The sequence below is a fragment of the Pelodiscus sinensis genome, chromosome 3 (assembly GCF_052426305.1).
Source record: "Pelodiscus sinensis isolate ZL-2025 chromosome 3, ASM5242630v1, whole genome shotgun sequence".
In the NCBI taxonomy this organism is placed as follows: Eukaryota; Metazoa; Chordata; order Testudines; family Trionychidae; genus Pelodiscus; species Pelodiscus sinensis.
Window position 1 is genome coordinate 188072282 of NC_143054.1, and position 24942 is coordinate 188097223.

The window sequence follows — 24942 nt, forward strand, 5'->3', positions numbered from 1 at the left end:
TTAAAAAGCCAGCTCCCCCCACAGACTGGCTGCCTGTCACCTCCTGCTCTGCCTCTGATATAAGAGTGGCAGCAGCCCTTGTGTGGGGCAGGGGGTGCCTGACCTCCTGGACTCAGCATGAGCTGGAACTGAGACAGGCTGCTTGCCCACCTACCTCCTAATAACACTTCAAATAGAGAACTGCAGGAGGGGTTGGTCCTAGAATCATTGCAAGCCAGGACAGACAGGCTGCTGGCCAGTCTGCTTTAAATTTTTTTTTTACTCTGTGGGGAGGGGAGAGAAAATGCATGTAGTCTATAGCATTAACCTATAAGCTTTTGCTTTATCAGTTAATTGACCACAATATTACATCCCTATACCCCTCCCAGGCCCACTGACCCCAACCCACTCCTGCATTCTCCCTCTTGCCCAGACCCCAAACTTGCTTCCCAGCAGCCTCGCCTGTCACACACTGAACCCCTCATTTCTGAGTCCACCCCAAAGGGACCCACAAAATCTACAAGCTTGGGCTCAGACTCTGGAGTGCAAAGGCAAATGGGAGGGTGTCTTTCTGCTCCCACAGTCAGTGAGATTGAGAAGCAAAAAAATACCCCAAACCCACTTTTGTGCTGCCCCACCTCTCCCAGCTGATTTTTCTTGGTGGGACAGCAGTAGAGGGAGATTTATACGGGCAGAAAAAGTAGAGGCAAGATACACAACTCTTTCATTCCCTTCAGATCCTCCAATTACGCTGCAGTCATATTAAAAATCTATTTTATTCCAATGCAATGACAAGGGGGAGACATAACACAGATCCATCCTCACTAAGCAGGATCCCAGGCCCCCAAAAACCCATGAAGATTCCTGCACAGCAAATCATGGAAATAGCTAGTGAGAAAACAATGAAGTTCTAATTTTAAAAGTTATAAAGCTAGAATTCTGTAGAACTACATGCTAGAGGTAAGACAAGATAGTGTCTTGATAACAGATGTCCCAAGTTTGTGCAAAACCATCTGTTATATGAGCATGCATGCATGCATGAGGACTAGGTTGAGTGGTGTTCAGATTGCCTCGGTAGCAAGAAAAGAGGAATAGGGTGGCCAGAAGACCAAAGGCAATGCAGTTGAGAGTTACCCAGATACTGCTTATTTATTTCTGCTTCTCAATTGAATTATTTGCCTAACAAGAGATAGTTACTTGCTGAAACCATAATCCTTTTGAGGTTTCCCTCTACCTGAGGCCTTCCAGCCTTCCCCGCTCTTTGCCTCCAAACACCAATAGCAAGCAAGGTGTACATTTTCCATGCATGGAAAGATCAGCTTTATTTACATGCCAGATGTCTACAGAAGCAACTCTTCCAAGTTACAAACAATCAGACATCTGAAACTAGCAGACAGTACAGGGATCAAGAACCAAAATAAGTTATTTGAGCCACAGTACTGTTCATTTCTGCCCACTGACATGTGTAGGACAATTAGGATTGTTCACATTCTGTTGACATTTTTAATAGGCCATTTCAGCTCATTAGTGGTAAAATAAGAGGCTATCAGTAGAAAAAGATTCCTCAAACTTTCAGCGTAGATTTGCCTTACAAACGTTCAGATTGTTCAACAAAGATTCTGTAAGTCTCACTGGGGTTGGCTCGTACTTGTGATGTCCATGCTGGGGGCTTGGCTCGAAGCTTTGGCTGGAAGGGGTCTAGGGTCAGGTGATCACCAAGGTTACTCAGATCAATAGACTGTGCAGGCAGCTGGGACTGTGCTGAAGGTGTTCCACTTGGAACAGGCTCCTCAATACAAGGGTCCTTCTTTGTGGGTCTCCTCCTGAGTATTGTGCACAGACTGCTTGCCACCACCACCAGGATGAAGATGAAGAATACAGTAGTGCCTACCAGAATTTCCATGTAGCTGAAGAGGCCACCAATGCCTAAAAAGAAAAAAAGATGCCAGTCTATAGAGTCAGCCTCCGACCACTGTCTATGGGTCTTGTGTTGAGCAGATAACTGCAGGCGGGGCTTTTTTTTTTTGCCTGAAGGAGAATCACGTTCAGAATGACTATCCTGTAGTCACACCAGATAAGACCTTCAAAAGCAGGGTGACTTAGGAGCCAAAAGTCCTATTGACTTTCAATAGCTCACATTCCATTTTCAACAGCGACATTGGTGCTATTGTATGCAGTGTTGTGGGAGTTGTGCTACTCCCAGTATATTAGTGAGAAGGTGGAGGAGATAGAAGTTGGTTCAATATAAAAAAAAAGTCCACCCACCTTGTCTCCCTTTGGAGACATGGGAAAAAAATATGAATGGGACTTTGGCTTCTATGTCCATTAGCTGCCTGAATTCTACCCTTTAACTGTATGTTTACTCAGATACTTTTGAAGCAGGCAGTCTATGCTTTTCTATAGCTACATGGAAGTCCAATTGCAGAGATATACGCTGTAGAAGGTTAGTGAGGAGGCAGAGAAGCAGCTGTCTCCTCATTTCAATCTTCTGTGGCAGAAGAATTGAGACCCAATAATGGTATCCAGACCCAGCATAATATTTTACTCTGATTATCTTAATACAGGTGGCCCAGTGGCAGAAAGTCACCAGCAATATCTACGATCCATTACAAGGTGGAACCCAGTTTAGCTCTTATCAGGGGAAAATGGGAGCATAGGCATTGATTTCCACTGTCCATTTCTTCCTTACAAATCACACTGAAATGTTTACAATGCATTTTGTCTTACCATTAGTTTGGGGGAAAAATTCAATATAAATAAAGAAGGTTGCTTGGTTATTAGAACTGGCTGAATAAATGGATTCATAAATATTTGAATGGGGCACAATTTTATTTGCTGTTTGTTTCTGGCAAAGGCACCTGGATCTGGCGAGATGTTCTGTAAACCTGTTTCACAGATGTTTATGAACATCTCAGAAGTCAATTTGTGACTAGTTAGCTAGGAAAGGAAGCAGCTAAATTAATATACAATTATTCAAACTGACTAGACTAACCGACTCTAGTTCTCTGATCCACAATTTGTGCCAACTGTTTTGCTTTATGCTACCATGCCAAAGAAAGAGCAGTGTACGTATTGGAAGAATTTTAATCCCTTCCTTGCTGTCTTCTGCAGAGTTCCACCAAGGTATGAACAATGCCAAGACAATGTGGGGTAGTGATTAGGGTTTCCCAGTCCCGTGGGTTAATTCTTTTGCAAACTCATATGACAAATTCAAGTTGTAACTAAGAATCTAGCAAGAGTCGTAGCCATTGGGTATCTACAGCAGATTAAAGGAAAAAAAGGATTAGGAATGTACTTGTCAATTAATGGAGTGAAGTAGCAATGTAAAGGGTTAACCAGTGGCCTGGCTGAAGTGACTCAGCCACTGGCAGTGTGACTCAGCCATCTCTGCCTGAGAAGCCCCCCACCCCCGCCTCCCAGGACCTCAGCCCTCAGGGTTAACTGATTAAAAAGTTAACTGGTTAAATAAGTGTAAACTGGAATTTATATCCCTTGAGTGAAGCTAGTCAGCATAGGACACATGTGAAACAGGGCTTTAGTTAGATTTTCACTGAGATATGTTGGAACACTATTTTCATGTTCCAACTACTGCCTCACATCACTGTACCCAACCAGAATCTCAGAGCAGTTTTGTTCTTCTACCGGCTCAGGAGAGCATATATTGAAAATTTAATAGAATGTTAGAGTAAATCTGGTTTTCAAACAGCTCAAGAGGGAGCGGGGGATGGGGGAGAAGGGTTATTCCTGACTTGATTTACCACTAGAGAATCTTGCTCTGAATAGCAGCAAACTAAAAGCCTTTTTTGGGAAGGGTTACAAACCCCTCTGTTGGCTCCCATCCTCAGTTGAAGAGCAGCTTATTAACTTTAGATCTAAAAGCAGGAGTTCTACTCTGAGAAGTTAGTGTATGTCTGATATGGCCAGCATTGATGGTCCTTGCAAAGAAATGGGAAAGGCTTCTCATCCCACACTAGGCACAAAACTGAATTCTATCTGTGTACAGCTAGCCTACAAGAATTTTTCCAGGAAACCAGAAAAACTCTTCTGCATCCAGGGAGGCGTTTGCTCTTATGCTTTCAGAAGCCCCTGTATTCCTTGTTCCACAAGGAATAAGGGGGGCTTCTGAAAGTATTTTCCCCCCCCCCAACATTTGGCCCAGTCTAGATGGGCCAAATGTGGGAGAAGGCTCATCCCAAGAAAAAAGTGGTAGTGTAACCATACCCTCAGCAACAGTTATTTTTCAAACAATTCACATTTAACATGAAGAGTCAGTGATTTGTTACAAAGGACTGAAGTTGCACTGTTTGCCACTTACTTGTGAGCTAAGCGTGTTAACAGTTTTTGCTACTTATGCCCGGTTGAGTATTTCACAGTAGGGCTACGTGCTGCAGTGTAGAGTATTTTGGGATACCAGAGGTATCCTGAAATAGCTATTCCACATCTTGAGTGTACCCACTATTTCAAACTATAATGGGCTCACTATTCCGACGTCCCTGTAAACATCATTCCATAAGGAGTAAGGAACGTTTCAGAATAGCGATTTATTTCAAAATAAGTGCTGGATAGACAGCGCCAAATTTTGAAATAAGATACACAGTTTGTGTAGCTCAAATTGCATATCTTATTTTGACCTACAGTTGAGCGTAGATGCACCCTAAATGTGTGTCTCAAAGTTCCTTTGGCACATGTTGTATCAACATTAAAAGCAATTAATTTACTTCACTTGTGCGGCTCCAATATATATATATCTGTATATCTATCTAGTTCTGGCACTAGTCAAAGAACAGAGAAGTAGAATTGTCTTGTCTACCTGACTGTGGGATGCGGACACACAATGTGCCAGATTTTGTTGGAGAACGATCGTCATACTCCTTCTTACAGCGACATAAGTAAGTGCCATCTTCATTGAGGCAGTCTGCCTCATCACCACACAGTCCAATTCCAGAGTTGCACTCATTCACATCTGTAGGGGATAGAACAGGGGCAGCAGGTCTGTTGTAGAGTTACTCTGTGCTTCTTCTAAAAGATTCCCTTGAAATATCACCTTGAACAAAGTAATGGGTTATTCCCACCCCAATCCAATTAAAAATAATTAGTTGACAGGTTACCTAAGAATCAAGTGATACATACATGTAGCGCTTCAAGCCAACTCTACTCAAAGTCTCCTTTCCCCAAGTCTATAGTGTACAATTGTTAAACCTATGACAAGGGGCAGCAGAAGCAGTTCATACCTCTAACAGACAACAAACCCAGCTGCAATTTCTCAGCTCCCACAGACTTGCCAATGAGATCATTCAGTTGAGAATGGAGTAAGACAGACATGTTCCTTTCCTCCGGTTTTAAGTGTAACCAGAAAGTCAATGTTGGTTTTAGGTCATTTGTTCTGCATTAAAGCAAAAGTAACATCAGCAAAGCTAAGAAAAGTATCCATGTATTATTGAACCAGGTTCCATAGCAGGAAATCAGTCTCCATTTACACAGACCAGGGACTAAGTTCTTCCTCGTGTGTCATCCCCATAGGAACTACTTCTAAAAAGGAGATACACAAATTTCATTTCCCCCTTTCACTTCTTGGTGACCTACGATCCCTCCATGTGGATCGAAACTATCAGACTCATTTACACTAGGCCACAGACAACAGGTAAACTAAGGCAAGGTTGGTTGAAATTGACAGCTAAGGTCCTTAATGGGGAAAAAAACCCACAACTTACCCTCAGAGGCCTTCTTCTCATAACCAGCAACGTCCTCATATGCATCAGGGGTGTGTGGAAGCTTCTCCCCACTCCCAGGTACCATTTAGGGACACTGGGGGTGCTGCTTGGGGCTGAACCAGTCCCAGATGGAGGGTGCACTCCCCAGCCAGTCCTTTTCATCTGCCTGATTATTCTGCCTCCTTGGCCCCAGCGCCAGGTATGAGGAAGGGTTTAGCCTAAGGCTTTTGGGCAGAGGCACCACTTACGCAGGCCAGTAGCCTGCAACATGCAGAGGCCGGTGCAGCCACCCATCTGTGGTCACTCTGCAGTATAACGGCCCTCCACACTCGCTGCTCCTCTTTGGCCATTGCAGAGCATATCAGCCCCTGTTTTCCAGGCACATCCCAATTCCTGGCAGGATCAAGCCCTGACCTTGCTTTGAAGTTATGATAAGAGGAAGCTGTGTACCATATTTGGAAGTCCTAGCTCTTATAGCTTAGGAAGAGTTCTTGAACTATATGGACAAACAGATGGACAGAGGCACGTTTCTAAAATATATAATAAGATCATATTCTCCATCAATTGATTTTGAGAATGCACACGTATCACCCACTACTGGACTATTTAGTCAGCCAGCCATACCTTTTGATTTCCTTTAGCTTGATTTCATTGACTTCGCTTACCAAGAGTTTCAAGTTCTTTTGTACCTGAAAAGTAACAAAAAATGAAGAATGTTTATTTTCATAAGGGGATGGCAAATGCTTAGCCAAGTACAGCTGTCAAGCATACTCTTAACAGACACCTGTGGAAAGATAGAGGTCTATTTTAGCGGTTGTGTTGTTGGGGTGGCTGCCTGACTAAGAAAAGTTTGTCACCAATTTAAAAGGAGTCTTCCAAAAAGGATAGGACCCTTTCTCCTAGGGCAGTTCAGCCTTTTCCTACCACCCCCCATTTAGCTTGGGATCCCATACTCGTGTTTGGCTATATGGGAAGAGCTGGGGGAACTGCAACCTCCCCTTCTCGTGAGTAACATATACCAGAAAAATATTCAGTTTGGCAATGAATATGATAGCGGTTTTGACTGCAGGTAGGCCAGTATTCTATACCTGCTTCTTCCTTACAGCAAGTCATACTAGGAGGTGAATGCTGTTAGACTAGCTGTGTGAATGCAGAATACTGAGGTTGTCTCGTCAGTGGAACTGGGCAAATTCCCAACCAGCCACGGTGGTGCAAGTCTGTAGGGTAGACAAGCAAAGCTTCTATTTGCATGGATGGAGCTTATTGGTGCTGGATACGGAATAAACTACTCCTGAAGACAGCAGCTTTGCCTGCCTACATTAGGAATTTAAACTAGTACAGCTATGCTAGTAGCAAATGCCAGTGTAAACCCTCAATGGAGCCAGTTTACCCAGCCAAGAGTATATGACTTTTGGCTAAGACTCAGGCACCAGCCCTGTGCTCCACAGAACAGACCCGTTAGGGGTTTCTCCTCAAACAGCCACATGCAGTAGCCTTAAAGGTGAATGCTCGCAGGTCCATCCCTACAAGTTATGTAGGGTTGGGGAGCATCTAATGCTCATTTATTAGAAGAAATTAAGGCCATAAGCTGAATTTAAGTTGTCTGAATGTTCATCTTGGTATCATATTCCAGTCTATTAACTCGTAAAATTTATAGTACTTTGAAAATTCACCGTCGATGAAGCAGTGTCAGAAAGAGGCAAGACAATGGACTAGATATTCAGTGTTTGTTTGGGAACACCATTAGCATATGGTAGCAAGATGCAGAGGAAGGGGCATTTAGAAGGTCTCTGGATGTGAAAGCTGGGATGTCAGAGAGCCACAGAGGGACACCGAACGGGAATGGTCTTTTCTCAAGGCAAATCTATAGTATCTAGTACCATTTCTCCAGTCTTACATGAAGCTTAATGGAGTCCAGGACAGCCTTTTTCAGCTCATTCCCACTACTTGGGATCCATCCCTGGTGTTCAATTTCACTAGTTACTTCAAATAAGATATCTGTCAAAAGAAATAAAAAACAAAACAAAAGACCTTAGCCAGCAGCTTCAATTTAGCTATGTAATGATGATTTAAGGAACTGCTCAGTTTTGTCATTGCCAACACAGCAGGGGGATAGAACACAGCAAGACCAGCTAAGCCAAGAACATTTTGTAAAAGTCAGGGCCATATTAGAGTTATTTTGATACTTTTAGAATTTGTGTCACAGGCAGAACAAAATGTTGGAGACACTCACACATTAAACAAGTTTAGCTCCTTAATTAATTGGCATTATGCAACCATTGCACCTTCCACCGGAAAGGAGAAACATTCTGCATAGCTTAGTCCATCGGGCTCCTTCCATTCGCTACCAACAATGCAGTCAGCTTTGGGATAACAAGTAATTTAACACGGATACTTTTGGACAGAAAAGGAAAATGCCTCTTTTCAAGTAATGCCATTCAGAAGGTGCATTAAATAGGTAAAATGTGATGTGGCTAGGATGCGAAAGAATAAGATACACGAATCATAGTCTATGACATTTATCCCCTTCAGATACATTTAAATATTGGAAAAAATAGGATTGACTGTTTCAAGTTGGTTCTTGGTCTTCCTGCTCACAATCTGACCTAGTTGCGTTTCTTAGCTGCTTTCGATCATGCAAGGCACAGGGGGAGAAGAGTTCTCTGTCCCTGCCCTCCCCCCCAATTAAATGAGCATTATTTTACTGGGTTTTGGCTCAAGTGGTCATGGAAAGCAAGTTGACCAAGAGCATTTGTGCACAAGCAATTCGTCAGCTGTCTTCCAACAGCCAAGCAAGTAAAACCTCACCATTCATAGGCTGGTAACAAGTGCCTCAACACAACTAAGGCAACTTCTTAAGTATCCGGGGAAGATTTTTGTACCAGCCACCCAGTTCTAGTTAACACACCTGCTTTTAGGAATCATGCCCTGGGATCTAACATAAAAAGGAGTCATGGTTGCTTAAGAAGCACAGATAAAATAATAAACATCTTTCACCCAATCTAGCTCCCTTCGACATATCTCCAACAACTTAGAAATTAAAGCACATTGAATGAATATCCATTGGCACATTGCACAAAAATAATTACTGACCAACAGCCTCTTTCTGGGGGTGCAAGTTTAAAAAAAAAAAAAAAACATCTCAGCTTGGTGCTTAGAGCTATCAATCCCCTCCCCCTACAGCCACATTAATGGACGGTAGGCTGCAGAGCCTGCAGGGATGGCAGGCAGTGGAACCCCCGGGGATGCTGAAGCCCACAGGGCCAGCAGGACCCCAGAAGAGCTGCGCAGAGGCCAGAACATTGGACTGGTGGAATCAGCAGCACAGCTGGCCCCTAGGTGCAGGGAAGCCAGGTGGAAAACCTGAGGGTGTTGCAGCACCCCTACTATCCATGCTTATGCCCTCCTTATTGGGCCCCTGTTCTTCTGGAGTTCAGGGATTTAGGAAGCTGACTCCAAAGGGAGTCATCTTCCTAAATTTAACTACATGGGGAGCTCTAGGGACAATTATCTGCTCCTGTTGCTTATTCCTCATCTGGAGACAAACTCTCAAAAGAGGGGAGGGAGAGAAGAGAGTTCTCCAGGGATCAAGAAGGAGAGAGGAATAAGATCAGTGGTAATGTCACATACAGGCACCCCTCCTCCATCCCCACGGACATCAGGTACTTTTATACACCATACAATTTTATTATTCATATTTAGTCATTCAAAACCCCGACCAGTCTCTTCAGCTATTTGTGACTATAATTTCCCCGCCATTAGTCTGGTTGCTGGTCAAAAAAGTTAAACGCTCGCAGGTTTCAGAACCTCATCCAGGATAAAAGCTTCCCCTTCCCACATCTGTTACCTCCAGGATTGTGCTGTGATTCCAGTAGAGTATCATTTTCAAGAGAAGCGAGAATGGAAGCCAAATCTGTCAGGGTGAAAAAGAGAGAGGCCAGTGTGGTAGCCTTTGAGTAAGGCTGAAAGGGAAGAACAAAGTTTTATAATTCAATTACACCTTATGCCATTTGTGCTACTACTACTACTACTACATAAATAGGCCTAATGATCAAGTTACAATCTGAGGGGTTCTGCAACAAATGGTGCTAAGACAGTCTTAAAAAACCTCTAAGTTACACACCAAGAGCCTAAATCAGTTTTTCAACATTCCTTTGTAGTTACTAGAACAACTGCTCCAAGTTCTACTTAACGCAAGTTCTGGTACAGGGCACGGTAGCGTCACAATGAGAGGTCAGTAAACAAATTGGGCATGTCTACACTGTCCCATTGTTTGGGGGTGAATGAGTTAGTAGTGCAAACTCAAAACCTTTACATTCATACCTGCAGCATGCACAAGGGGGAGCTACAGCATAGCACTTCGGTGCTCAGTTATACACACTCCCTTACTGCCAACTGCATGGGCATGCCCCAATGTTCTTCTCATCTCAAGTGGCAGACATTTCCAAAGACTTTGGACTCTAAATGAACCTCCACTTAATGCACCAGTTATAAAGTTCAGTAGGAAAAGCTTAGTACAAACTGATCACCTGTCAATTGTGAAGCAAGTGAAAGCGTGGGTTTTAGAGGAGAGGCAAAAACAAGCTGACAAAGGCACATTCCACAATTAAAACTGCATACTCAACAAGTAGGGCAGGAATGTAGGCCCAAGTCCAGGGACACTCTGTAAATGCTGAGAGAAGAACATGGAACTAAACATTCAGTAGATAACTTTCCAGCCTTAGGGCTTGTCTCCACTATCTTCTGAGACACGATAAATTGATCTGAGCACTCCCTCGATGCTGATACTCCATCAGAACAAGAGCAATCAGCGTCGATGGGAGAGCAGCCCCACTGACCCGACCGCACATAAGATACCATGGTGAGTAGGTCAACCTCCGTTACGTTATTTGCCTAGCTGAAGTTACATAGATTAACTCGACAGTGGGGGTTAGTGCAGACTAAGCTTTAGATGCTTTTCTACTACTGAAGTAGTATAAGGAGACGTGCTATATACATTCAGAGCATTGGGGATGGTGAACATTTTCATATCTAGTCATTCAACACTTCTCCCAAAGTAATTTCTGACAAAGTATCTTTCAGAAGTAATAAAAAGCCATACCCATCGACAGTAGGAACACTGTCTTGGCTAGTGCCTTAACATGACCATATATCTGCCAATCCAAGTAGATAATCTAACTATAAAGTTTACTTAGATTCACCCCAGCTACCTACTTACCAAAGGAGTCTTGTTCATGGTCTATTTCCAAGGATGCAGTGTCTGACACCTCATCAGAAGGAGGATGCGATTTTGTGCTCACAGTCCATGGAGGTTGTGTGTCTTGGGTTCCTGGAATGCCAAGGTGTGGAGGAGCAGTAGCTGCTTTTACCAATGGGCTGCTTCTGGAGCTGCTCAGGAAGACAGGTTTGAATTCAGTAGCAGTATTCTCAGCACGGTGAATGCGAGAGGCATCTAGGGCTACAGAAACCTGGGTAGACTCCATTTTGACAGCTCTCTTAGGTGTTCCCTTCGGCTCAACAGCGAGTTTGTTTTTGAGGGCAGAAGCTGGCATCAAGTGTAGATCACCTTTGTGGTTTCCCTTTCTGTGCATCTGACGCTCAACAGGACTTTCTTTAATGCTTCTCTCCAAGTTCATCATATGCGCTAACTGATCAGTTTCTTCTTGATCATCCCCAGTTAGCCTGGTGTTAGACTGGGAGTCTTCCTCAAAAGCAGCAGGATGACTGGCTACTCTTTCATCATTCACATGGCTTGACTGGGGCATCTCTTCATCTTTGATCAGTGCAACTCTGAAGCCTTGAGAAGAGTTTGTTTGAATGACCTGCTCTTTCCATAATCTCTGCAGAGATTGCAAGCCATGAGGAGGTGTAAAATTTCTACGTACAGATGGCCTTGCATCTGGCTGTAGGTCTTTCATACTAGCTGGTCTGTGCGGTGACTCTGATGACGGGGTTGTTTTGACACTTTGCTTTTTCACATATTTCAAAGGCTCTCTGAAACCTAGAGTCTCAAAGAGCAGGTTTGAGTGGATTGTTGGCCTTTGAATAAGTTTACCAAAAGCAATAGTTTGTTCTTTTTTGTCCTGGATGTTTGGCCTCAATACATCTAATGCTGGTTTTATTAGAAAGTCAGAAGGTTTTTCTTCGCTGCTACTGGTTTCATTACCCAAAGATTTCATTGGCTGCTTCCACTTCAGATCATGAGTGCTGAAGGTCATGTTGCCCACAGCTTTCAAAAGAGGGATGAGGGTGTTGTTCCCAAAAACAAGCCTTAAAAAAGCTTCTAACGTCGTTGAGCTTCCATTTTTGGCCTGGACTTCTGTGTCTATCATAGGTAGCTTGTTAAGCAGTTGGTTTTCATTATTAGCTGTGCTGGTCTTTACAAAACCCAGAAGACCTCTGTAGTGTTTTTTGGGTGATTTAGGATAGAATCGGATACTGCCATACTTTGTTTTCATAGTATTCTGAACAGTCTCTTGAGAAACTGCATCATCATTTGTAGATTGTGAAGTTTCATAGTCTTTGAATACATAATACTGGCCTTTAAAGTATTGGTGTTTGTGGTTTAAGGAATTGCCCTTTGACAGAAACACAACATGTACAGCCAAAGCTTGGGTAGCAAAGATCAGAGTACCTTGGCTCCTACACGCATAGACTACTTTTCTTTCCACACTTGACAAGACCCCTTGAAAAATTATTTTATCAGGGTTCTCATCACAATCTTCCTTCCCCTGAAATCCTTTTATGTAAATCAGGATGTGTTTTTGAGGGCCTGCCCAGATGGTCCAGTTGCACCAGATGTTGGTTTGAATACCACTGTGTGCAGGTGGGGTAAATGTCCCCATTTCATCCTTCAAAGTGACATGGCAACTTCTTATAGGAAAATACACCAACAACCAAGGCAGCTCTGGTTCTGAGGAGAAAGGAGGATGCATGGAAGGAGAAGGGGGGAAAAAAAGTGTTGAAGGTCAGTCTTCATTCTTGAAGCTTTATAACAAAAACAAAAACCAAAAAACCCCCCCAAACACTCCACATTTACAAGAAAAGCAGATTCCTTTCATCATAGAAGAGACCTGTCTGAATGCATTCCTACTGCTCGGCTGTTTTAATACCTTCTCTCGCTTTGCTTAAAAAAAAAATTTAAGGAGTGAGTGAAACTATTACTGGGGCTTTTGGGCTACGTCTACACTGCAAGCTTTTGCCAGCAGAGTGTATGCTAATGAAGCACTCATTAGCATTTATCGCACTGTCATTTGCCTATTCTCTGCTGATGCTTTTTGTGCAAGAGGTTTTTGCACAAAAACAAGCCGTGTAGACTAGGCCGTTTTGCGCAAGATCCTTATGCCTCAAAAAAGGAGGCATAAGGATCTTGTGCAAAAGGGATTTTTTGAGCAAAACAGACCCATCTGCACGGCTTGTTTTTGCGCAAAAGCCTCTTGCACAAAAAGCATCAGCAGAGAGTAAGTAAGTGACAGCATGACAAATACTAATGAGTCCTCATTAGCATACTCTGCCAGCAAATGCCTGCAGTGTGGACATAGCCTTGGTTAGCTATGCAACCTATTTGGCTCTGCTAGTTCTCCACATTTTTTCCAGTTATCCCCTCATAATTGAGGAAAATTCTTACGGTTAGTTATTAATAATTTGTCCAGCTCTATTACAACTAGTGACAAATTGTATCAATAATTGTTAGAGCTGGTGAAACTAACCTAAATAGTTGGGCAGACTGTTGGGTAAATCATTTTCTTAAATAAAACAATCAATTGAGTTATTCATGAATATTTGCTCTTCAGACAGTCCACTTAATATTGGCAATACCTGCCAAGCACTATGCTAGCTAGATAACAAGATTCTGTCCCTCGGGTCATCAGGATCTGGCAGCAGTGAAAAGGTTTAGTGTAAGAAACTGACAGTGGCACCTAAGACAGGACCAGAGATGAATATGATGAGTCTCTCTCTCCCAGGATTGGTGGGAAGATGAGAAGTCTGCATAGAGGCAGGAAGAAAAATTGAGTTTATTGAGCACCCTTGTGTTTGATCACAACAGGGCATAAATGATCCCACTCCACTAATGCTTGTCACAAGCCATAGGAACACTGTAGTCCAAAAATTAGATTAGACTGGTTCTAATAAACAATTTAATCTAATTTTGGACTACACTGTTATTATTTCTCTCACTCTGCAATGAGGCTATTATTCTATTAGAACTAGTCAAGACTGGCAATCAAAGAGGACACGTTCTTCCTCCCACCCACTAGTCCAAAGGGTAATTTTGGCATGTGGTCTAAAGTTTCATTTTGTAATAACCAGGCAGTCCACAGTCCCCTGACAGTCCCCTTTAGAGCAGAGCTAGAAAGCAAGTTCCACAATTCCAGCCATTAGAATTCCTAAGCTATATGGCGTGTTCCTTGTAAAGAAGCCTCTATTTCAAATTTCTGTTGGACTCATCTGCTTTGAATTTATCTCCATTAACAATTGGAAGCTGGTAATTGCTTCCTTTGCACAGCAGCTGCAAGTGCTTAGCATCAGAGGACCATGCACAAAGACTTCTAGTGCAGCGTCAAATAGCACGTTGTAGTGCTGCTAATGTAGTTATTACAGCAGAGCGCTAGAGCATACACAGTGCCCTCCCCTACTCCTCAAGCCAACTACTTGGTTTCAGTCATTGTGAGGAACCATGAGACAAGATTTGCCCAGAACAGGGGCTCTCAAACTTCATTACACAGGGAGCCCATTCTGATAACAAAAAACCTAGATAATTCCAGGCGGAGGACCAAACACCCATGTAGCCTCAGCCCACCTCCCTCTGGTTTCAGCTTCAACCCTGGGTTGTAGGACTTGGGCCCCAGAAAGTCCAAGCCAGCCCTGGTGACTCCATTAATAATCCACTTTGGGGTCCCCACCCATAGTTTGGGAACCGTTGATATAGACACACAGTAAGTGCTAAACATACCAATGCGGCTGAGGACTCTTGCTTTTGAAGTTGTTGTATTCTCAGGTGCATGACCTGAAGAGGTTCTGGCAGGAGGTGAAGCTACATTCTCTTTCAGTGCTAGTTTCTTAGATGGAGTTAGAGCATCACTATAATCCATAGCAGAGCTCTGAGAAGCAATGGACCACTCAGAGGTTTCCCACGCTTTGGGGTATTGTGTGGTATCTGGAAATACTGGTTTCAATGTTGTGTTACCCATCTCTTTTACAGACTGAGTCAGTTCAACGTTAGTATTCGTCTCTATGTGCTGCAGTAGAAAAGCAGCCCTTGTGCTAAAGGTCGTAGGAGCATTTTTAAGGATTAGCTCATTTTGCTTTACTCTGTTGAGCCTTGTAACAAGTAAGGGCATTTTAGCCAGGTTCTCAGTTACTGGAGAAAGTTTGCTTGTATGGGCCTCAGATTTAAGAAGTCCAAGCTCACGTTCTGGCCTTAAGGCCTGCAGCTCAGTTGTATCCAAGACGACATTGGCAGTGACGAAGTTGGTGGTGAAATTCCTTTCATCCATTGGTCGTTGGACACCTATTTTCATTTCTTGAGAGAAATGAAGAGCTTGCGTTGTACTTGGGAGGACAGGATTATGTTCCGTAGCACCCAGAGCACCATGGCAGTCCGTGTATGGCTTCTCATGATGTTCACCTTCCAACAGGCCCTCCACGGGAACAGTTGGCTGAAGCAGGGCTGTGGTGCTCAGGTGGAGCTGATGTAGCTCTGCGTCAGTGTCAATGTAGTGACTACCTTCTGTTCTCAAGTGGAGCTCATTTCTATGTTCATCACTTGTCTGAGGAAGGGCTGCTTCTCTACTTGGGCTGACAGGCTCCAATTCCACAGCAGCCAGAAGAAAAGTCACCTCTGTACCCAGGAAGGGGACAAGTTCTGAGGCAGCTGGAGGAAGGGATGGTTCTGTTCTGGGGAAAGGGGTGACAAGCTCCCTTACTGGGGGAAGAACAGGAATGGACATTTCTGTGCTGGGGAAAAGGACAGGGCCCAGTTCCGAGGAAGCTGGAGGAAGGGATGCTGTTGTACGTGGGAAGGAGATGACTGCCTCCAGTTCTGAGAGAAGGACAGGAAAGGAGGTTTCTGTACTTGGGTGGAGCTTCAGTTCAGAGGCAGTTGGAAGAAGATAAACTTCTGTACTCGGAAGAGGCCCCCGTTCCATAACGAGGCCCACCTGCTGACTGGCTGTCATGTCCACAGAGAGCACCTCCGACACATTCACCTTTTTAGCAGCTAGATGCAGGGACACTGCTGTACTTGGCAGGATACTTTCTAGTTCCGTAGCAGCTAAATCCACGCGTTTACTGCTTTGGAGCCTCAAGTGGTACTCATCCTCTGACATGCCATATTGAGCTGTGGTGAACAACTTGACTTTCAACTGGTCAATGACTTCCATGGAACTTTCCAGAACAGAAACATTATGAGGGTTCATGTTTTTGAGGGAGGATGTTCTCAGATCCAGTTCTGTTACAGGCTTGTCTCCACTGTCCATCTGAGTAGAGCTTGTTTGGTAACTTCCTACTTTATCCATTCCTTTCATCTCCAACTGTGACGGATCACCAAGTGCCACTTGATCCTTACTGGTCACTCTGAGGCTAAGCAGTGAACCCTTCATGAGACTATCCCTATGACTGCTTATCACCTCATAAGCCAAGGTGTTGGATTGCAGATCACTCACTAAGGCTACCTTGTTGAGACTTTGGGAAGGGATAGAGTCAATGTTCTGGTCTCCTTTGGTTTCCACTTGGTCATGAGCTATGGAATGTGAATATGAGGCCAGGACAGAGTAACTCAGAGGTGTTGGATTTATATTCAGTTGTAAATCTCCCATATTAGTTTGGCTCAAACTAGGGAGGCAAAGGGACAATTCACTCGCTGTTCCTTCTAACTTAATAGGTTTCAAAGGTTCAATTTGAGGAGAAACACTTAAAGGAATCTCAGAAAAAATACCTAGAAGACTTTTTGGCCTGTACACCTGGCTCAAGTCCACAAGGACTTCACTCTCTGATGTTCTCGTCTCAGGTGACACAGTTTGGGGTTGACTTCCAGAAGATTTCCTTATGCCAGTACTATTTTCTTTGTCCGTTGATGTTGTAGACAAATCAAGACACTCCTGCATGCTATGGGCTTCTGTTTTTAGAAGGCGAGTCCTTGCAACATGCTGAAGAGAACTTTCAAGAACTGTGACATTTTGACCTCTACCCTCTACCTGTAATAACCCTGTGTTACTAGTGACAATTGTCTTAAGGTTTTTATTAAGATTCTTAGCACTTGAAGCTGTGTTAATGTTTGTATAATCGGAACTCTCTCCTTGGTATATTACTGATACTTTGTTAGATCTGGGAGTGCCATCAGCAGTTTCCCTAGAGGCTTGAGAAACTAAAATATCTTCAGAAGAGGTGTTAATGTCACGGTGCTTGAATATATAATACTTCCCTTTAAAATATTTGTGCCTAGCATTTGCAGAATACTTCATCAGGAACACTACATGGACAGCCCGGGCATAGGTGGCAAAGACATATATCTTCTTGTTCCGACAAGCATAGATCACAGTGTTTTCTACTAAGGAAGAGACTCCTTGAAATAAGATTTTATCTTCATTTTTGACACAGTCCTCATCCGTCATAAATCCTTTGATATAAATGACTATGTGTTTTCTGGAACCAGCCCAGATAGTCCAATTGCACCAAATATTTAGCTGAAAACTGTTATACGTTGGAGGAGAAAACTCCCCTAGCTTTTCCTTCAAGACTCTATGGCAATTTCTCACGGGTACATATACCAACATCCAAGGGAGCCCCAGCTCTGGAAAACAAATGAGAGATACAGATACAAGCTGAAGCCTTCCCAGAAAGATTAGAAAGCTTTTCCTGACATCTCAGATTTTCACTCTGCTGTTTCATACAAGAAGTCTCCAATCTCCTGCACCTTTCTCCTCAGTGGCCAGGTGTATATAAGGCTCTAGTACACTAAAAGGAACCATGCAATTAAATAAGTCAGCCCTCAACATAGGAACCAGATTCTCAGGCATATTTAAGTGCTTAACAGCCATTGAAAGCAGTGTAGCAAGCACCTCAAAAGCCTTTGAGAATCTAGGCTCACCTGCTGTGATTTGAGAAGAGTCCAGAGGTGAAAATAAGGCCATGTCTACACTAGAGCGCTTACAGCGGCACAGTTGTATTGATGCAGCTGTGCTACTGTAGATGTTGCCACACTATGCCAATGAGAAAGTGCTCCCCAGGCAACATCAGGGGCAGCTCTGCACTTCCTGAAGGGGCAGATGCAAGGGGTGGGACTGGGCCAGGCCAGCCAGCCCTCAGCACCATCCAGAGTGCACTGTGCAGACCTCTCTACCTCCCCTCCAGCCCCAAGCCACCACCCAGAGCCTATCACATGGCGCTCCAGCATCAGTTTAAAGAGCCCAGGCTGCCACTGCTCCTGCAGTAGCAGTAGCCAGAGCCCCCAGACCTTTTGAATTGCCAAGCCCAGAGGCAGCTGCTCCTTGGCCCCCTCCCTTCCACCCAAATCTACAGGCCTGAGTAAGACATGGACAGGGCTTCAGTTACCCTAGAGTGTGGCTCTTCCTCTGCGAGTAGGAAAAGAGATAGACAATCCACAGGTAGGGTTAGTGTCACGTAAGGAAAGAGCCATCCCAGGACAGCAGGTAGTTTAAAAGTTACTCGTTTCCCAGCTGTACTGAAGACAACAAAACTTTAAAAGCTAGTCGGGTATTTTGAGGTCAGTTGGGCTAGAAATGGCATCAGTTCAGCAGCACTCCACACAGTTTAGTGCTTGTCAGGTAAGTATGAGCCAGATATTCTCTTTGGCTATGTCTACACTACAACGTTATTCCAAAATAGCTCCTGAAATAACTATTTCAAAATGGCACATCCACTCTACAGAGAAGCCTCAAAACTAATCTGAGGCAGACTCCCTTAATGTGGACGTGCTACCTCAACTTAGAGCCCCAGGAAGCGGTAGGGCTGAATTAGTTTAAGTGACACTGGGGAATAGTTATTTCAAAATGACAGAAGCTGAGAATCCCAACTAACCTTTTTTGAAATAGCAATTTCAAAATAGACATTATTCCTCAAATCCAGGGGTTATTTCAAAACAAGCTCATAATTTCAAAACTATTTTGAAGCATTGGGCTTGCTGTATGGACACTCGCCTTCTTATTTTGAAATAATGGGAGTTACTTTGAAATAACTCTGTAGTTTAGACATACCCTTAAGGGATAAGGGATTTGTACAGTGGTGGCAGGAGCTAACAGCATCTAGAAGCAGGTACTGAGAAAACATGTCCCCCCGCCTCCCTCTAGCAGTAGAAGACTAAACCACAGGTGTCTCTTCCCCATTCAAGAGCCAAGTTAAGAATGGCCATAGCGGGTTAGATCAACGGTCCATCTAGCCCAGTATCCTGTCTTCTGACAGTGGCCAATGCCAGGTGCCCAAAGAGGGAATGAACAGAACAGGTAACCATCAAGTGACCCATCCCATTGCCACTTCTGACAAGTTATGCAGTGGTTTTGTAATATGAACCAGTGTTTGAAGAGCAGGTAAAGCTGCTTAACTGCCTGGAGAGGAGGCTGCGATTTGCAGGTTACCGGTGCATCCAAATTTACCCCCTTCCTGAGCTCTATGGGACTGTCACGCATGCACACAGCCCCACTGGAATCCACATGGCTGCATCACACATTTAAGGGCGCTGTGCTTTTTGTCACATGCTCCCGTTAAGCAGCTTTTTGTCACATGCTCCCATTAAGCAGCTTTTTGGGGAGATTGCCTAATCTTGACACACTTCTGCTTTCAAGAGAAACTATTCAAAACAAAGCAAGTCTTGGTGAACTGCCCCTTGCATCGTCAGCATTACCCAGTCACAGAAGCACAGTTTCACCTGGATTCAAAAGTGTCATGGAGGCAAACACAATCCACTAGGTGAAGGGGTCAGCCACATTGTGCTTACGCAAACACTTCCATGCAAACAGCCACCAAAGGGAGGGGAGTTCTATTAAAAGCACCATTTTATTGAGCGACCTTGCTGTCAAAGGGCTGCTTGACAAATGTACTCGGGCATTTGGAAAGCAACTTTCTTTCCTCCCTGCAACTGGGACATTGACTCCTGTTTGATTAAAAACCTCACCATATCTAATTGCACTCCTCTCCCATGTTATGCTGGCATAAAACCTCCCAACATACCCTGCATTCCACAGTATTTTTCAGAGCTTTTTCCAAATTTATTAAGGTGAATGCAGTGCTGCCGTTCTGCACAGAGAGCTAGAGATGGCAAATCATATTTTTGCCCCTTCTGACATGGGTATCTCCCCTCTAACAAGGGGTAGCAGCTTCCCAGAGGAGGAGAAACTAATGACAGAGTCTGGGTAGCATCTAAGTAATTTGTTTTGTTTACATACACGAGTCCTGAAAGAGATGCTCAAACAGCATACAGGGAAATCTGTTCAAGGGATCTCAGCCCAACATCTATACCGGATGCCTTGCAAGCAGCTTTGGTTTAAGCAGTAGCATAAAGCAGATTCTCCTGCTTCTTGCACAGTTTCTTATTCAGGGACCCTGCCTCTACACAGAGCCTTGCATAACAAGTAGTGACACCACAGCAGTTCTTCCTCAGGTGTTAGAACTAGCTTGCACTGCAAGACAAAATACTTGAAACCCAGTGATGCCTGCCATAAAGTGAAAACATGGGGGATTTGCTCATGAATTCTGGTTTATGTGCAGAAACAGAACACAGGGGCTATTAAAAGAATTGTAGCTCTTTACTTAAGCTGAAAGAATATTCCAAGAGAGGGGACTTTTTGGAGCAGATGGCCCAGTAACAGCAGTTCAGAGTTTTGGGAAGCTGCTTCCTACTCTTAGTCCCCATCATTTTAAGAGGGGATGGATAATCTAGCTAGAAAGACATTTGATTTTATTAAGGAAAAGGAGAATTAAGCTAGAAGTGGTAGAAAGATGCTAACTCAGTGAACTAGAAAACCCATCTCTTGGGTTTCAGCATGTACTATAAAAATATTTTGAGGAAAGAGAAGGGCCCATAAGGCTTAATAGAAGCCCAATTTAGAGACATAGGATTAGGTTTTTCAGTCTGGTGCTGCCACCTGATGTAAGGATTATTTGGGGGCTAATAGTGATTAGCTACAGTTAATGTTGCTTCCTTAAAGTATTAGTTTTCTGACCGAGATCACTGATTGTTGTTTGGCAGGGAGAAAGGACTTTTCACCAATTCTTGATATAAAGTACCCCAAAGTCCACTCTGCAATATACAAGTTCTTCAACAATCTTTAGTGCTGCTGACCTTTATACCAAAGGCTGAGGGAATGAGCCACGTTTAGATTTAACTGAAACCTTATTTGATCTAAACAGTAATGATCTTGTTAAAGTTTAATTCTTACCTGGTTTCACCTCCTGGGACCTGTTTGCCTGTAAAGAAAACAGAGTTAGTGTTCATTACAGGAAAGAAGCACTGAATACGTTCACAGTTTTCTTCTTACTCATGGTCACTTTAAATCTAAAACTTGTAGCTGGCAAGCATTGCCTCTTTCAGGGTTATAGAAAACTAGCTATGAGGGTTTCCAGCTCTTGTGCATGAGAAAGAGAGGAAAGTGGGATTTATAAAGGAACAGAGACAGGATACCTAAGAGCATAGTTTACTACATCACGGGGGCATCTACATGTTGATATTCAGCCTAATAATACTGCTTTCTCATACTCACCCCCTCCTCAGGTTTAATCACATTGGGGGTGGACTTTGCCAGGTCCCAGTGAACCTGTGCATTAATCACCTGTCCCAGCAGGGAAGAAAACAATAAGAGGGGTGGAAATATGGAGAAAAACAAAGGTTTCATGGCAAAACTTGACTGAGGACCTACATGAGAAAGAAAACAAACTAAAGAATAATCAACTAGGCTCTCCCAGACATAATCAGCATGACAAACTCTGCTGTTCTGGGTTTCCTCAGCTCATCCACTCCCCCATCCTTCTAACAAATAGCCCCTTATTATAGAAAGGGTAGGGAGAGCGGTAACTAACTTATACACTGGCCAGCTACTCAGGTGTTATCTATTATCTAATCAGCACTGCCAAGTAGCAATCATTAAGCAGAGGCGAGCTCTCTCATTCATGGAATGAACGCTTAATACCTTCTCAAGGATTCTCTCCTGGTGCGGGAGGATTCTGCTGGTGTTTCAATGGAACATTTAAAGGGATGCTGCCGGGAGGGTTATCCCAAACAAAAACATTAACCTTATAAACATTTTTGGTATAGGCTTCTCTCTATACACCTGAGTAGATAACAGGGCCTATTTGCATCCTTACAGGCTTGGGGCCAAAATTAGAAAAAGAAAACAATTAAGTTTAAGTTTTTATAAAACCACCATTGTTTTCAATAACATGTGAAAGCTGAGATGGACGCCTTTGCCTTACTGTGTTTGTAGCCCAGGCATGGCAGCCTTATGCTGGTGGATGAGAAACACAAGTGAATCCAATCTCTGACTGAAGCACAAAAAGCAAACAGCATTAATAGTGACGTGTAAATTAGATGTTTGAAATTCTTTCTCCAACATGACTCTCAACATGTCATTGGTAACACAGACAAGGCAATTAGCGTATTTAACTTGATTGATAGTCTCCATTTAAAATGTCAATCTTTTTTTTTTAAATCTTCTTTGAGATTGTCACAGCTGAGGCTCAGTGACATGCACATCTCTCTGTTCTAATCAGAAGGCTCACAACTAAAAATCCAGGGTGGTGGCAAAAACAATGTTCCATTTGGTTTTCTATATAGCAGGACCCAGTTCTTAGAAGGTGAGGCTCTGCTCTTGCAATGAGCTCTGTGTGGGTGGATCCCTGCCCTTATGCACAGCTCAGGGTTTAACTTATTTAGGCTCTTATTCTGCATATTGCTCCATCTGGACAGACCTCTGCACCTGCACACAGCTCCATTGACTTCAGTGGGACTCCCTATGGGGAGGGGGACAGGGCAGGATCCGGGGCTAAGCAGTTGTGCTTTAGATCAGAGGTGGTCATATGGCATCTGTAGGCAAAGTGGTTCCGGCTTATTGCAATTTCTCAGGTGCACTTGGTTCATTTGAAATGAAAGGTACTCATAACGATCATAACAGGTACTTAGAAATAGCCTTCATAACATTCATGGGGGTGCAGTGGTGCCTCTGGCCAATTCATCTGCAGGGATCAAATCCAGGACATCTGGGTCTAACTATATAAGCCTCAAGATTCATAGCCACAAAGGTGAAATCAGTAGGCTGTTAGGCAGCTTTGTGGTCCTGGGCCCTAGTGCAGAAGCTGAAAGGTGAGGCCCATTTTCTTGAGCACAGTAGATGTCCTTCTGTACATGTTTTGTCAGTAGAGGAGACAAAGAGACACACTTGTGAAGCACTATTAAGGCTTCTACTTTATATTCTCTGGAGCCACTGGTGAGCCATTAAATGAGTCACACTTTCAAGGTAGCCACTAGAAAGTGACTAGACCACACACTCTGGAGCAAATCTGTCATTCTAGTCAGTAAATGGCAACAGCACAAATGCACATGGGGGGAGGGGGACAAACACAAAGACTTTGTCTACACTACAAGTTTCTGTGGCAGAAAATATGCTAATGAGAGACTCATTAGCATGAGTCACAACATCATTAGCATATTTTCTGCTGTTTCTTTTTGCGCAAGGGGTTTTTGTGCAAGGACAAGCAGTGTAGCCACTTCTGTTCTGTGCAAAAACCTTGTTTTGTACAAGATCTTTATGCTTTTCCAGGACAGGCATAAGGATCCTGGGCAAAATAGCGGTTTTGTGCAAAACAGAAGTGGCTACACTGCTTCTTCTTGCGCAAAAACCCCTTGGGCAAAAAGAAACAGCAAAAAATATGCTAATGATGTCACGACTCATGCTAATGAGTCCCTCATTAGCATATTTTCTGCCGCTAAAACATGTAGTGTAGGACATGTAGTGTAGCCAAACTGAACTGGCCAAATGGCCAATGATCCACTGACATGAATAGAAAAAGTTCCATTGATCTGAATACACTTTGAATCAGGGCCCCAAAACTGACATTCCAACCTGAGCAATTTTTTTTAAAGATTTTGCCCAGTTGAGGATGTCAGTCACTGGCTGACCGGAAGTTTTGCATGAGAATAAAGTCCAGGCAAGGATTTCAGGAATTGTAGGAGACAGGATTTATGTGTGTAAATATAGCAATTGGTATTCTCCCCACTCCTCTGTAAATAACAGTGGGTCGCCAAGGAAGAAGCATATGGCTCAGTTGACCAGGCACACCACCAATAATCATGAATTCCGTATGGCTGAAGATTGAGGCAAAGCAAATAGCTCGCTCATAGCACAAAGGCTGAGACCTGTTCTGATGAGCTGTTCATCAGTTACAAACAGCAAGAAATTGTGTAAAAATCAATGCCTGTAGAAAATCCACAAAAAGGAAATGAGGCTACAGACCCCTGGATACATTATGCCACTGAAGGAAGCAAACAGCTCTAGTCCGAAGCAAAGTTCCCAATCAGGCTGCTGAGGGTTTTCAGTTTCCTAGGCTGCACATTCAAATTTTCCAGACTGTTACTCTATAGGTAACATCTAAACAGTATTGTCATAATGCCCCCTTCTTTGGTATCTTAGTTCTTACCCAATGTCATTTCTCCCAAAATGAGTATAAACAGGACTCTTGTGTGGCCCGACTCGTTGGCAGCTGTTGGGTTGGATACAGCTGCTGACAGATGTACAGGGCCGGCACAAAACATTTTGGCACCTGAGGCAGGGAGCTCAAATGATGCCCCCATGCCCCCTTGCTTGGGCCTAAACTTTGTAAGGTCTCAATTCTCTGGGTTCTAGTGGTTTTCAAACTTTTTTCCTCATGACCCAGCTGAAGAAAATTGTTGATGCCCTGACCCAACGTAATTTGACTAAAGTGTCGGCTCTGGAGTGGGGCTGAGGAGGAGAGCTTTGGGGTAGAGGACACCAAAATAAATTAATGGGTAGAAGGTTTAAAACTAATAAAAGAAAGTTCTTCTTCACACAGCATGTAGTCAACCTGTGGAACTCCTTGCCAGAGGAGGCTGTGAAGGCTAGGACTATAACAGAGTTTAAAGAGAAGCTAGATAATTTCATGGAGGTTAGGTCCATAAAAGGCTATTAGCCAGGGGATAGAAATGGTGTCCCTGGCCTCTGTTTGTCAGAGGCTGGAGATGGATGGCACAAGACAAATCGCTTGATCATTGTCTTCGGTCCAGTCCCTC

The 24942-nt window shown here is 43.6% G+C and overlaps 1 protein-coding gene across 6 annotated transcripts in view; it reads right to left on the bottom strand.

Annotated features, from left to right (window-relative positions):
* Positions 1–597: 597 nt before the first annotated feature.
* Positions 598–24942, bottom strand: part of LOC102460964 (uncharacterized) — a 48137-nt gene continuing 23792 nt past the window's right edge. For 4 of the 6 annotated variants that reach the window (XM_075925612.2, XM_006114064.5, XM_025180182.3 and 1 more), the window contains 9 exons: positions 21083–21110; positions 14644–17481; positions 10909–12603; positions 9538–9603; positions 7588–7688; positions 6315–6379; positions 5211–5362; positions 4790–4942; positions 598–1905 (listed from right to left, as the gene is read on the bottom strand). In XM_075925612.2, coding sequence (XP_075781727.2) covers positions 1568–1905; positions 4790–4942; positions 5211–5362; positions 6315–6379; positions 7588–7688; positions 9538–9603; positions 10909–12603; positions 14644–17481; positions 21083–21110 — 5436 coding nt within the window. In that variant the 3' untranslated portion in view covers positions 598–1567. Of the gene's footprint in view, positions 1906–4789; positions 4943–5210; positions 5363–6314; positions 6380–7587; positions 7689–9537; positions 9653–10908; positions 12604–14643; positions 17482–21082; positions 21111–21403; positions 23293–24942 lie in introns of those variants that run through there. The other 2 variants (XM_075925611.2, XM_075925615.2) reach the window with 2 other exon arrangements.